This window comes from Sylvia atricapilla, chromosome 5, assembly GCF_009819655.1.
Source record: "Sylvia atricapilla isolate bSylAtr1 chromosome 5, bSylAtr1.pri, whole genome shotgun sequence".
In the NCBI taxonomy this organism is placed as follows: Eukaryota; Metazoa; Chordata; class Aves; order Passeriformes; family Sylviidae; genus Sylvia; species Sylvia atricapilla.
Genome location: NC_089144.1, coordinates 35,448,093 through 35,462,435, shown reverse-complemented (window position 1 = coordinate 35,462,435; position 14,343 = coordinate 35,448,093). Strand labels below are relative to the sequence as shown.

The 14,343-nt window shown below is 38.5% G+C and overlaps 1 protein-coding gene across 1 annotated transcript in view; it reads right to left on the bottom strand.

The window, feature by feature from the left end:
• Window positions 1-14,343, bottom strand: part of LGR5 (leucine rich repeat containing G protein-coupled receptor 5) — an 88,469-nt gene that overhangs the window by 21,052 nt on the left and 53,074 nt on the right. Inside the window, exons 5-6 of the mRNA XM_066319179.1 lie at window positions 3,489-3,704; window positions 1,058-1,129 (exon numbers count right to left, since the gene is read on the bottom strand). Of these exons, the coding sequence (XP_066175276.1) occupies window positions 1,058-1,129; window positions 3,489-3,704 (288 nt within the window). The remainder of the gene's footprint in view (window positions 1-1,057; window positions 1,130-3,488; window positions 3,705-14,343) is intronic.

Below are 14,343 nucleotides of genomic sequence, written 5' to 3'. Positions count from 1 at the left end.
TTCCCGTCCCCCTTTCCGGTGCTACACTAAGGGACTTCCTCTCAACTCACAGGCAGCTAAAAGTCCAAATTGTAAAATTGCAATTCAGTGGCAAGGGATCTGTGCAATCAAACTGGTGATAAAAAACCCCAAGAAGCCCAAACCTTCATGCTTCCTAATATTAATGAATGATGAAAGTGGGCAGTACACAAGTTTGTGGATGAGAAAGCAAATATTCACCTTTAGCCTAGCAATGTCCATGTCTGAAACTTTGTTTCTCCTAACTGGGTTTTTAACCTCTGTCCTGGCTGGGTAAAACATCCAAAATCACTGAAAATGATGCAGCTGACTGCAGCAGGTGCGGGAGGAAGCACATGCAAAGTTTTACTGTCCCTGTGGCATTTCTGGGGTCTGAGTGACTCCAGCAGACAACATCTGTATTTGACTAACTGTAGCAAAATAATTTCTGTTAACCATTAGCATTGCATTCCTGTTTAGTATTTTATGTAGGATTTTTTTTTTGCTAGAAAACTCAAGAAAATTTGAATTGGTCTAAATAGAATTAGGGTGAAAACTTGAAGAAGTCTCAGTCTTTACTAGTGCTATTTTTTATCAGAACTCTCAAAAGACAAAAACTTGGATACAACTGAAACATTTCTCCCACTTGCAAAGCACATGCATAATTTTACCTACAACTTTTGCTTTTTCCAGGCATAAAAAATAAACCCGTCTAATTTTACAGCTATAATCTAGCTATTAGCTTTATTGATTGAACAAGACAAATAAATAGTACTAAACTAGGCAGCCAGAAGTTCATGAATAGTCACTTCTTCTATGCTCAACACAGCTTTCAACTGTCTTTCAAACAATTTATCAATTGACAATGCTTATTAAAAAGGCAAACTAATTTTATAGTCAAAAATAGGATTTACTACATAGAGTCATTGTGAACTATCACTTAGATCCTGTAGCGATTAGGCAAGCCCAGACCCACATTTGGCTTTTAGGCTATTTTTATTCTTTCAGAATATTAATGAAAACACTCTAAAAAAAAGAAACAAATAAGAGGTCAACTCACAATGTCTCTAGGCTGTGGAGCCCATCAAAGCATTTCTTTCCCAGGGAATAGATTCTATTGTTATGGAGATGTCTGGAGGGGAACATTAAGCACGCAGTCAGGAAAGCACATTGCACACAGTGGACTAAAGCAAAACATTTTGATGGTTAAGTCAAAATTAACTTATTTTCAGGGAAACATTGATCATATGCAATCATGTTTTTCAAGAGCATGTATAGGAGACACCTCTATCACCCTCCACCCAATCTCCCAATACCTCTCCATTTGGTTTCACAGAGGGGATCTGTTTTAAAACCACCTAGATTGTTCAAAAGTGTTATATCCTGTAGTTCCAGGCCAGGGTTTCCATAATGAATAGACATATTCTCAATGATAGCTAATAAGGTAAGTAACACCTCTCAAAAACTGGGTGTGGGGTGTGAGGTGTATATTTGGAAGATGTATATTCAGAGGGTGTTAGAGGGTATGGTCTAAAAGAGCAGCCATTGAGGAGATGAGTAACACAGCAGACAGGTAAGGGGCATTAGGCTTGCAGAATGCAAAAAGGCACAAAGCCATAACATGAAAAGTTGTAGCTCCCCTGAGATGAGTAAACTAAGTAATCTTAGAAGCGCTGTAACTTGTATTTCTTTGAAATTATGAAAGTCGGTAACTACTTCCTAAAATATTTAGCAACTGAAAGTAATTTTTATATATTGTAACCAATTCTACACCCTCCCACCCCCTGCTCCCCAATCTCAAGACTCTGAGTTCTGCCTATTTCTGTCTTTTAGACTGACGCAGAAAAAAACCACTGAGTAAAGCTCATTAACGTGAGTAGATTCAACTTGTAGCCACTTCAGGCCATTTAATTTAAAAAGAATGCATTTTCCCCAGATTTTTCCTTTCATTTTGTCCTCAAAATCCTACCCCTGTCGTGGAGGGAAACTAAGGGAGAAGGGCTTTGAGAGAAAAGAAAGGCTGTGAATGAGTGGCTGCCGGCCCTTCATTATCCTCTGAAAATATTGTTAAAGATCTGAGCCTCTCTGAATGTTCTGCAGAACCCAGAGAAATTTAGTCTACCTGTCCATCAAAGGCAGAGATTCTGACAGCAAAGTAAAAATTTTCTCTGGGATTTTCCTTCTCTTGGAAGAGGCCTAATCAACTCTATTTCTAATGACTATTCTGACCTTTAATGCTTCAGTTAGCATGAAAAATGCATCTTCAAATTCCAGTTATGTTTGGATCTTTAGTTCTAAAGGTCTTGACCTGCTCCAGTTGGCCATGCACTTCTGCACTGTGTTGAAAATCTGCTGTACTGTATAGAGCAGCAACCCGATGAAAGCAGAACCACAAAGATTTTGATGAGCCAAAAAGATCAGCTGTTGTAGGTCATGAGGAATGATTCAATTATTAATCACTATAAAGCCCAGAAGATTAGAAATACGCAAGGAAGAGTTTAAATAAGGAAACCTAACTGAGCAGAAGCAAGCATGGCATGAAAAGAAATTGTTTTCTCCTGCATTTCTTAGCTGTCCTCTTACCACTACATTTCTGGTAGGGATCTAGAGAGCAATGTTCAAGACAGTCTCTTGTCTTTTCCATTGCTGATATAAGTCTAGAAGGGCAATCAAATCTCCAGTCCATCTGTTCTTTAACTTGAATGGGATTGATATTTAATGTAAAGAGAAGGCAAAGGCTTTGCCGCATAAGTCAGCTATAAATCCTCATTTTTGGAGCCCCATGGAGGCAGAGATAGTAACTACAGCTGTCGGTGAAGAACCCTGATGTGTGCCAGCTTCAATGCTTACACTGGGGCTAGAATATGCTACAATATGCTAAGTGTCTTACATATGACCATGGTTTCTGACAGCCTGTAGAGCTTGACTATATAATTCTCTCTTTAATAATGCTAATGTTTTCCAAAGCATCCAGAAATTACTTCTCCACTTAAGTTTTTCCAGCCAGTCTAGATTTTCCCACTTGGTACATTCCCAGAAGATAAGAAGCTGAAACTGTGATTCATAGTGTGCCTTCCAGATTTTGGTGCCAGCCCTGCATGTTTCAGTTAGCTGAACCGGTATGCAAACAAAACCAAATACAAAACTACATATACTTTCTATGACAGGAAATGCATATTTTTTCAACTGGATGGCATTTTTTCCAAGTCCCTCAGAAAGATTTCCATTAATTTCCTGTTTCTAATCTTCCCTCTTTCAGTCTTAGACAGCATACAATGCATCCCTTCCTGTTTGTTTTGCTGACCAGATAGGGTGATTTTTAATCTCCTTGAATATTTTTTAATGGAAAGTGGAAACTTCGAAGATAGGTCAAAATAAGTGGTTTAGCAAATGCTAGTCAAACTGTACAAAGATGCAATAAAATCTGTTTCTCCAAGAGCCCGAAGCCCTGCAAGAAGACACTGTGTATAAAAGCAATCAATAAAACTTACAGAACTACCAAACTGGAGAGGTTTCCAAAGGCATAGTCCGGTATGTAATGAATTTTGTTCAGTGCCAGTGTCATTGCCTGAAGTGCTGGTAAACTCCTAAAAGCTTGGACAGGGATTTCTGTCAAGGAATTATCATCTAGCCACAGGTGTCTAAGGGAGACTAAGCCATTGAAGCAGTTGGGAGGTACATAGTTGATGTGGTTGGCATCCAGACGCCTAGGTGAAAAAGAAACAGAGAAAAATGAGTTCAAGAAAAGAAAAGTGGCTTTGCACAATGGCTATAAGAAGTTATCACCATGAACATAACCCCAAAGGATGGATATGGGTTGCCACCCCCAGTTTTCATTTCCTGGAGATTGTACATTCCCATCTTGCTTGCAGCCTCATCCTTGAGATCTCAAACCATGTTTACATGTCTGCTTGTCAGCTGGCTCTGCAGAGACAGCTCTCCTTTGGAGCCATCAACTCACTGAGAGCACATACTAATCGTTTTTGAGCAGTCTCTCATTTTTGAGTAGACCAGGTATGACTTTGTTTCCTTCCGCAATTGTTTGAAGCCATGGAACAAAAAAGTGCAAGAAACCTATCCAGAGATTTTCTTTCAGAACCTACAAATCACTGAGCTGCAAGACAATTTGGATTTCCATATGCTAAAAACCCATTCCAAGACCCATAAATAGAACATGCTTCTGAGTCTCTGGAGGTCTCTGCTTTAGCTTTTCTTAAATATTACAGAGCTATAGAATCACAGAATAAGCTGTGTTGGAAGGGACCTACAAGCATTATCTAGTCCCACTCCTGGCCCTGCACAGGACCATCCTCAAGAGTCACATCATGTGTCCAGGAGTATTGTCCAAACACTTCTTGAACTCTGTCAGGCTTGCTGCTGTGAGCACTTCCCTGGGGAGACTGGTCCAGTGCAAATACTGTTGATCCTAATGATTCTAATGAGAACCGAAGTCTACATTTTTATAATAGTGGAACATAATGTTTTTTACCTGGAGATTAGTATTATCAATGTGATGTATTAGGGTTGAAAAAAAAAGCTACTAAACGTGTTTCAGCTGCCGCAGAGCCAACAGAGGGAGCTCAAAGGCGCACTGTACCTTTGCAGAGTCTGCAGGTGATGCTTTGTTCTCACACTTGTGTAATTAAGGATTACATTTAGTGAACCTTTTTCAGATGTGGTGCTACAAATATAATGTAATCTACTCACTGGCTTTTTGCTGTGTTTTGCTTTGTTTCATTGTGATTCTTTCAGGGAAAGATTTAAAATTACACTTCAGATTCCTGAAACTTCATGAAACACCCATTTGGGGATGTGGGCCCCAATATTTTTTCTGCTTTTAATGTGTTGCAGTGACTTATACCTTTTCCATAACATGAAAGCTGTACTCTAAAAATTTTCATGAAATGTTTAGAGAGGAGTAACTAAGTGACTGGTATAACAGAAATAAATATAAATAGATGTTTGAAAATACTACAGAAGAAACAGCCACACCCGGGGTACAAAGAAGTAATTCTGTACAACCTAAATTCGGTCTATTTGAGAGAAATGCAATACTCTTTGTGGTGGGCATACTAATCTCTTTATTTAAAGCTGCTTCCTCATTTACAGTCATGTAAAATGTCAGGTCCATTCTATCTCCTGTTCCATGCTGGCCCTACCTACTGCATGAGAACAAATAATGACTGCTAAGGCTCCGTGCCAGGCTGGCAAATAACTGAGACAAGGTCAGTTGGAACAAATTTATAAGGTTCAGTGTCAAAGCCCTTGTACAATTAAATTTTCAATATAATAACTGACATGTCAGGCAGCAGAGACAGAGCTTCCAAAATAACTCAGTGGTCTGTCAACAAATGGGTAAGGCTGGAAATGTTTAGAAATACTCATGTTGTTCTTCCTCCTTTCCCCAGGCAACAACCATGTTATGCCTGTGTTTTCAAATAAGGTATAATTTGAATGAGTAGATGAGGTTTCTTTGTGTTCAGTCAGAAGTAAATTTCTTCCCTGGGTGATGCTGGTATGTAAACGAAGAAGTTACAGTTGCCTTAGTTTGACAGTTTCACTGATTAAAGAATGGAGGCTTTATTCAAACTTCATGTGCTCAGTATTGCAGTTAACATCCCATTCAATAGGAAGCCTGCCTGTGCAGCCCTGATGTCCCTGCTCACGCCACGGGAGTCACTCACAGGATCCCTGGCTGTGTGGAGAAGCCAACAGTTACTTGTTTGTATGTGACCCTGTGGCTGAAATGGCAATATTTCTGCTGTCGTCAGTGAGACCAGGATTTTTATCTTACCAATATTTTGTAGCAAATCAAGGAACTGATTTTTTTTTTTAATAGCTGAAGTTTCCAAATATAAACCCACCACTGGCTACGTAAACAAAACCCGCAGAACAAAGAAAAACAGAACTGCTGTACTGTAAATGAAATTTGAGATAGTTGAATTATTGTTTAAATAAAGCTTGGAAGAAACAAAAAAGCTGCAATGAATTGTGCTTCAGGTTCTGCAACTGGATTACATATCCTGCAAGTACTTATAAGAAGTACTGCCTCAAGTGTTCTTTCGTTATCTAATCTTTTTTAAATTTCCAAGTACCGTTTTCCCTCTTGCAGGTATTAAAAGGTTTCAGTAGTGATTATGTTTCCTGTCATACTGTAGGTAATGCACACTGATGTATAAAGGACTGATCAAAATCACCCTTTTCAGCCAATTGTTTTACATGTGTTGATCAAAGTTTTGGCACTTTGAAAACTAAACCCATTAACTCACAAACATGACCCTATTTATAACTGAAAATACATGTAGATAACATGTGGTGAGTTTGAAAGCTGCTATTATATTCCAGAGAGAGCTAATTTAGGGAAACAGAAATACTTGATCTCTTCTGATAGGCAGCATGTAAATAAAGCAGCCACTATGAAATTCACCATGAGCTCACTTAAAATGTCTAAACCTTTCAAAGCAAATGCTTGAGCTATGTGGACTGTAACCCTCTAGTGTTTCCTGTGACACACTGTGAATTTTGTGACCATGTGCACAAATTATAAAAAGATATTGTTCATGTAGAATGAAAACCTCATTTTTTGGTACAGACAAAGGCAGATGTTTGAAAAAGATTTGATTTGCATTTTGTATCAATTTAATATGAATGGAAGCTAAGTTTCATGGCAGTGGTAGGTTTCTAAGGGAATATATGTATTTTTTTTTCCCATTTTCTGTGTCTTCTTTCAAAACCAGCTACAACGTGGGTATATCAAGAAATTCCTTAATATCTTGTTGGAGTGCATTGCTCATTCATTCAGATTTAAATGCTAGATAGGAGATTGGGAAGGAGACTTCTCTCAAATCAAAAAGATTTCTCATTTTTCCCTCTGAAATGAATAGCTATTACATTGATTGCTTCATCTTGAATGGATGAGGGCCAGAACACAATGAAAGGTCTGGAGAAGAGAGAACCCACAAAGATGGACAGAGAAGTCAAGGATAACATATTTCTTTTGATATTTAAACTAGGAGAGGTAAAACCAAAGGAAAAGGGACTGTAGGTAACAGGTATGGGAGGCAGAGAAGTGGGGGCACTGGAAGACTGATTTTAGGCATGGTGGACTAAAGAACATGTGTGCTTCTACCTCTTGTATCACCTTCCTCTTCTTCTGACTCAGCTCTGTTATGCAGGAAGCCTCAGTCAAGTCTCTCCATGAAGTATAGAGCAATGATGGGCAGGGTTGTGGACAGGGCCTTTCTGGGAAGGGCATAAAGGCCAGGAGAGTGTCACTTGCAGTCCACCATCTTTGTTAGTGTGCTGGCACACAGACCTCTCAAGGGTTTGTTCACAGGATTGACTACAGTTTCATGTAAGTAATTCTAAGTGACATTTAAACCAGCTTCAAAAACTGGATGTATTAAAAACAGAGCAGGCTGTTGTAAGCCACGTTTTTCAAACTTGGTCTTTTAAGCAGGATATCCCTTTCAATCCACAGGGGAAAATGCTAGGACTATTGTAAAAACCTTAATTACAACACAACAGCCCAGCAGTTTTCACATCTTGCGTTCACAGGACCGATACAAAGAACCCTGCATAGCAACAACAAGACCAAAAAGACAAATCACAAGTTACACTTTAGGAGCACTTGTTTCTGTCCCACTGTTTAGTTTTACATGAGGTTTCCACAGCCCTGAATGTTTCTCAATCTGTAGTGTTTCTTTTCACATCCACATGTGCTGCTCAGGGGTATTGGTAATCCTGCATTCAAGACGATGGATGCTATCACACTGCATATAGACAAGAAGCCAACTGCACTGCTATGTTTACACAAAGGCTGGATCTCATACTGGGCACTTTCAATCCCCACAGCTGGGAAAAAGTGGGGGCTAGCAGCTGTTGGGTTATCCCAGGAATCTGGCTGCAGATTCAGATCATGACCCCACAGATAGACAGGCATGTTTGATATGTCTGGGAACACTCACAAGTCCTCAGCCAAATGTCTCAGAGTGACCTCTCCTAACCTCCCAAGCAAGGTGTCACCTGCTGGGGACAGTCCCAGAGGCATGTGATCTACCAGATGAGCCGCAGGAAGGCATTCCCCAGCTCCGGGCAATGTCATTTGGCATGGCCGAATGTGTGCCAAGGAGCCCGTTAACAGCGCAGCCGGGCGGGCGGCCAAGGCCAGGGCCTGGGAGTGCTCTGAGGCACTGCCTGCTTGGCTTGGCTGCTTGTGATTACCACAGCGTGCCACTGTATGGCCCCCAGGACCTGACTGGAGATCTGTGTGAGCCCCTGTACTGCCAAACACTCCAACAGCAGCTTCCTGGCCTCCCACATATCCTGATGGGCTGCAACCATGCAGGATGATTTCTGGCTAGCAGTTCTGAGGTTGAGAAATTTGTCTGTCTCAGAGATGGGAGAAACCCTTCCTCTTTTGAAATTACTCATAAGACAGGAAAGAGTCAGATGTACCTTCTGTTGGATGAAAGAAAACATCACCCAGTGGCCTGGAACTGTTGATCTAATAGAGTCTCTTCGGACCCCACTTTGAGAACAACTGGCTGGTTGAATTAGGGACTGCACATAAAAAAATATAGTAGCAAATGCTTTTTAGGTAACCTTGCACCTCTACCTTCCTCCCCTTGGTTACGAATTCAGAAAAATGCGACTGAGAGGGGTATCTGTGTGTCTGTGACAGCGAGAGGTGGTCTGACACTGTACTACTGCTTGATGTTTCAGTCACTCTTCTGCCGCCCAGTGCCCTGGGGCTGCTACAGCCCCAGGATGGTAAAGGTGTGCAATAGAACAAGGAGACTGCAACAGCAAGTTTTGAGACGTCCTTGTGTATGTGTAGACATCTGCATGGATACAAAAAACCTCAATTTCAAATGTGGGAAATTCTTCCTCTGGGAGTTTGTGGGTACCTGTTGAGGTACCAGCTTTCTTAAGAAGGATGATGCCTTCTGCAGCCTTCATTATCATGGGGTGTGACATGTAAAACCACAACTAAGGTTCCTGTCTTTTCATGAAAACAGTGCTCTGGAGAGAATGTAACTTCATCAAAGTTGTTTGGTCTTTCAACTAAAAATCAGGATTATTACCAGAAGGATCAAACTGGAAAATAATTATTCAGATTTAACACTACTGTGGAAAAAAAAAAGTTTTTTAATTTTAAGCCTGAACTGAAAGAATTTCAGAACTGTGTGCCCTCAAAATCTTCCAGTGCTTGTTTGGGCTAAGCATGGAAACTTCTCTTGAAATGTCAAATATTTGGGGGAGTAGGGAGACGATGAAAAATCCATTTGCTGACCTGTTCCAGACAGACAACTACTGAGAACATCCGAGATAAATTCTACATAATAATTTGTGTAAAACCTGGTGTCACCATCAGGTGGTCTATAAATACTGAAATATCTTATAAATAAAATTTAAGAAATTTACAAATTATGTTGGAAAATTCTAAAAAAAAATCATAGATACTACTTTGTTGTTACTTGTAAAATCCAATTAATTTGCTTCACTAAATTGCAGCTTTGCAGGTTGTTAAGGGAGAAGAGATGGTTTGTTTTTTCCATCTGTCAACTGTTTAAAGTGCTTTTTGGGCTATATTGTCTTCTGCCCTATTTTCCACTATCAAAGGAGAAGTTCTTTAAATTTCACAAGACTGAGAGCAGGTGACACAGTAAATAATTCTTACTCTGAAATGTTCTTCGTGACTGGTGTGGCATAGGCAGTGAGATAGCACCGACCTGTTCTTAATTTTGACTATTTGTGTGTCTGACTATGCAGCAGCAAGAGCTGCTTATTAACAATGATGTCTAAATAAGAAAGTAAATGCAATGAAGTTTCGTCTATAGAATTCACTGCAAAGGATTGTGTTACAATAGTTCCAGTAAAAGAATAGCACAAGCTTTTCTTTTCCATCTGCAGTGCCAATTACCCTTTCCTTGTTTATTTACCAACATTTGAAAATGGAGATCTGCAACTTGTCAGTGGCTAGCAATATGAAATATATCTTAACATATAAGAAAAAAGTAAAAGTTTGGTAAAAAAGTAAAAAAAATATTACAGTCATTGCCAGTTTTTGACCAACCCCTGCTTGTTCAAAAAAACTGAAATTATATGTCAATTCTGGTATATAAAGGATGTAATTAAAACCAAGATGATTGTACTAGAGAAACAAAGATACTTATTTAAAAAAATACCTGCATTAAATTAAAAAAGTGAAAAATGAAAACATGAAAGTGACAAAAATGAAAACAGAAAGTGAGCTGCTAATTTGATACTTGAAAAACATATCAATACACATACATAAAAAGTTTTTGAACTATACATATATATTAAAAATCACTAAAATTTTTCTTGATTTAAACACAGAATGGAGATATTGATGATGTGTGAAACACAAAATCCAGGTATTTCCTGCTTATGATCTATTCTAAAGCAATTAATTTGCTCAAGGTGACTAATAGGGACGAGAGCATTCAAGTGACTCTGAACCCTACTGCAAAGTACTAAGCTGAGACATGTCAGTGATTGTGTGCTCCTTCCTTTCAATCAAGGTATCTGCACACTCTTTCGTGCTTGACAGAAATAAATGCCATTTGAATTGTTAGGACTAGCAATCTGGATAATTTGTGTTCATACTAGATTTCAGAGGAAAACTATAGTCTACACAATAATACTGATACCCTTCTGCTCAAAATCACATCTCAAAATCAGCATGTGCTCATTACTTCCATAATTCTCCTGCCACATAGGGAACTAGAATCCTATGCAAACATTGTCCAAACTCTGGTATCTGAACTCATTTATTAATCAAAGCAGCACATTGCTGGTTTTGACTACTGAACTACAAAGACTTTTATAAAATTGGAGAATATTTTAATATTGTACAATCTTGTTTTTTTCTTCAGTGACAGAAAAAAAAGTCATTTGTTAAGGTTTTCTCATATATTTTTCCTGTCAAAGGTGAAATTCACAAATCTTACATGTTTTCGGTTAATCTTTGTGCCTATTTCTCATTTTATAGTCATTATTGAGTAATATCTGCTGTCTGAATAAGATTGATCTGCTCTAAAGGCAAAACAAGCCTCAAGAAATTTATGAATATTTGTCACTCAATCTTGTGACATCACTCTACATACTGGCAATAGTACAACTTGGATAATAAAGTGGAAGAAATTGTTTCTTGTTCCTGCAACACCTCAGCTTTTGTTCTCTGTACCACAGCCCATTTGACACCAATTAATGGTTCTATCAATATTTACACCTATACTGTCATTTTTTAGCCTGGAACTGGATAATGGGGAAAGCATATCATCCAGACATACCCTGGATGCAAACATTTGTGATGAATTTGCATTGTGAGTGAACATGGAATATTAGTGTGTGCATATGTACATGTTGTGCACACATCCACAATTAGACATGGGTACTTCTATAAAAAAAAATTTAACATAATCACCTTGATTAAGGTATCAAGGCAGTTGCTATGGTTTGCCCCTTTGCACGAGTGCCCTTCTTGAGAAACCACAAAAGGAAGAGATTTGAGTCCCATCACCAGCATTTTTCCCCCTGTATACATGCTGACTCAAAGCAAGGGGTTAACAAGGCTTTGAGAAATCATGCCACCTGCAGACCTACACATAATAAATAGAAGAAGTTGTTATCTTATAGAAACTGCTTTTGAGAAGGCTTTTAACCTCTTAATTACACTCTTGAAAAGACTCCTGCTATTAAAAAGGTTTCAAGAAATAATTCCTATTGTAAATCAGAAACCAATGCAAAACTACCTTGTGAACAGAAAATTCCTAGACTATATGAACCAAGAAATTGAATCTGTGCACACCTTTATCTGGCAGGCACACCCCCTTTTAAGCAAACAAAAGAATAATAGTTTTCTTTTCCTCAAAGAGGTCTCTTTTGCCAGTGATCGTTTTTCAGGTGATAGTAGTTTTTCTGTACAAACCCGTATCATTCCATCTTGAGTCTGGTAGGCAGCTGTCTAAAGGTTTCTACTGACCATTCCTATTCTCTCTCTGTTTTAATTCAGTCCTTTAAATAGACTGCACAAACTCCAGTTTACTTCTTTAAGTTCTTCACCCAAGGAAAAAAAATATTTGCAACGAAGTCTGAGTGAGACTGTCATTTTTTTGTTTAGAAACTGTACTGAAAATTCAACAATCTCAGACTAACAAAGGAACTCTTGTTGGCTTGGCTTATCATGTTTTGGTCCAGAATGTGTATAGAGTGATGTGATCTCAGCAAGATTTTTTTGTTTGTTTAGCAGAAACAAAACCTAATATAGTTACTAGACCAGCATTTTCTCATGACTTTTTCAAAGATCAAAGGAAAGAACTGTAACCTCAAAAGTATATGCCTGAGATATTTCTGTCTGTGTCTGGTCAATAAAGAAAAAAGGCACTGACCAAATAACAATTATAAGATAATTAATTCTTAGGGCTGTTTCACCTTTAGAAGCCTTAACAAATGCTTTGTATATTAAGGAGGCAAATGTAGTTCAAGACAGGCATAAGAACATGGGAGCTATTACAGTGTAATGTGTGTCTGTGTAGTGCTAAGTTATACACAGATTACATGATTTTTTCTGAAAATAATCTCATTTCATTAATTCTGGTCTTCAGATTTTGGCTGAACGAAATGTAGACAGAATATGTTATCTTTCTGGTGGAACTTCTTTACCTATACAAAAAAGAACAGTATATTCAACATAATATTTCTCAACCAGCCAACATCTTAACTCTAACCAGAGTGGCACAGATGTTCATTCTGTCCTTGTCAATGTCAGACCTTTACCTGTGATGTAGGTGACCAAGGCACACCGTAGCAACATTTTTTGGGAAAGCTATTTGACCTTCCAGATTGAATTCTCTATTCGGATCTTGTAACATTATAGGAAAATCATTTTATTTGAGAGTAATTCTGTGACAACATAAGGTGGTCAACTAAAGCAGGGAGGAGAGTCATTTGACATTTTCCTCTGAACAAAGAACTCTTTCTCTGTTTTCAATCATCCAGATATTTCATGCTGCAGATTCAAAATCAGTAGCTCCTTTAGAAAATTTTGTGGGGTTTTTTGTATCAGGTGACAATACAATTTTGAGGGTAGTTCAGAAACTAACTCAATTTACCACAGCAAAAACATCTTTGTGGTTTCAAAATATGAACTGCAAGTGCAATAGAAGAGATGCCTGATGCCAAAGTGACTGAGCAAGAACATGGCAGATGAAGTTAATTTTAGATAGGTGTCAAGAGAGGCACCGAGGGAAGAGGCAATTCAAGCTTTACGGGTAAGTTCTTGAGTACCTACTAACATGCTAGAAAGAGGTCCTGCAGTTACTCTAAGAATGAAAATAACAGTTCAGCATTCAGTAAAGGTTACAAAAATTAAACAAAATAAAGTTTATAATTAGTAGGAAAGCAAACAAAAAATCCATTTTTGCCCTCTATAAACCCACGGTGCACAAGCACTTTAAACACGCAGTACAGGGCTCATCCCTCCTTCACTCATCTCAGATCAAATACATGAGAAGTGAAAACAAGTCCAGTAACATGACAAGGATGACAGAGGAATAGAACAGCTTCCACATGAGAGACTATCCTAACAGATTACATCTGAAAAATTGACTAATGGCGACACAGGAGAGGTATATAAATCTAGTGAAGATGAATTCAGAACTGCTGCTTCCACTTTCTCCTGATGCTGCAGAGAACTTCATATGTGGTGAAAAGTTCCAAGTAAATATCAGAAGGTACCTCACCATGCTACACAGGCCAGCTGATCAGCAGACATGCTGCTACAAAAAAATCATGAGTGTTTCACTGGCTAAAAATGCAATTATGCAAACTCACAGAAGAAAACCCTTTAGCTATCAAAGCCACAACAGACTCAGTGAGTCCCTGACTGCAAATCTCTGGCTGCTGGAACAGTTTACCAAAGCAGTATTATGCATGTTGCTGGACCTTCTTTTGTTTTGGCATCTGTTACTGTGGGCTGGATGCTGGACTAGGTCAGCTACTAGTACGACCTGGTACAACCATTCTTAACACCAAAATAATTTCATTCATACCACTAAACAGCCAATCTTCACTCTTGGTCTAGCAATTCTGGCAGGAGTTCTTTAAAACTCAGGTTTGTGGACTGAGTCAGCATGGACAGTCAAGAGCTATAAATACAGAGGCCTGCCTGAAGCACAGAACATAATTAAGCATCTTCTAGTACACTTTGTTTCATGAGTTATTAGTGTTTTTCATACTGCTTAAAAAGAAAAAAAAATACACCAAAAAAAAAAAAAAAAAAAAAAAAAAAAAAAGGGAGTAATTTGGGATTCCTTCTCT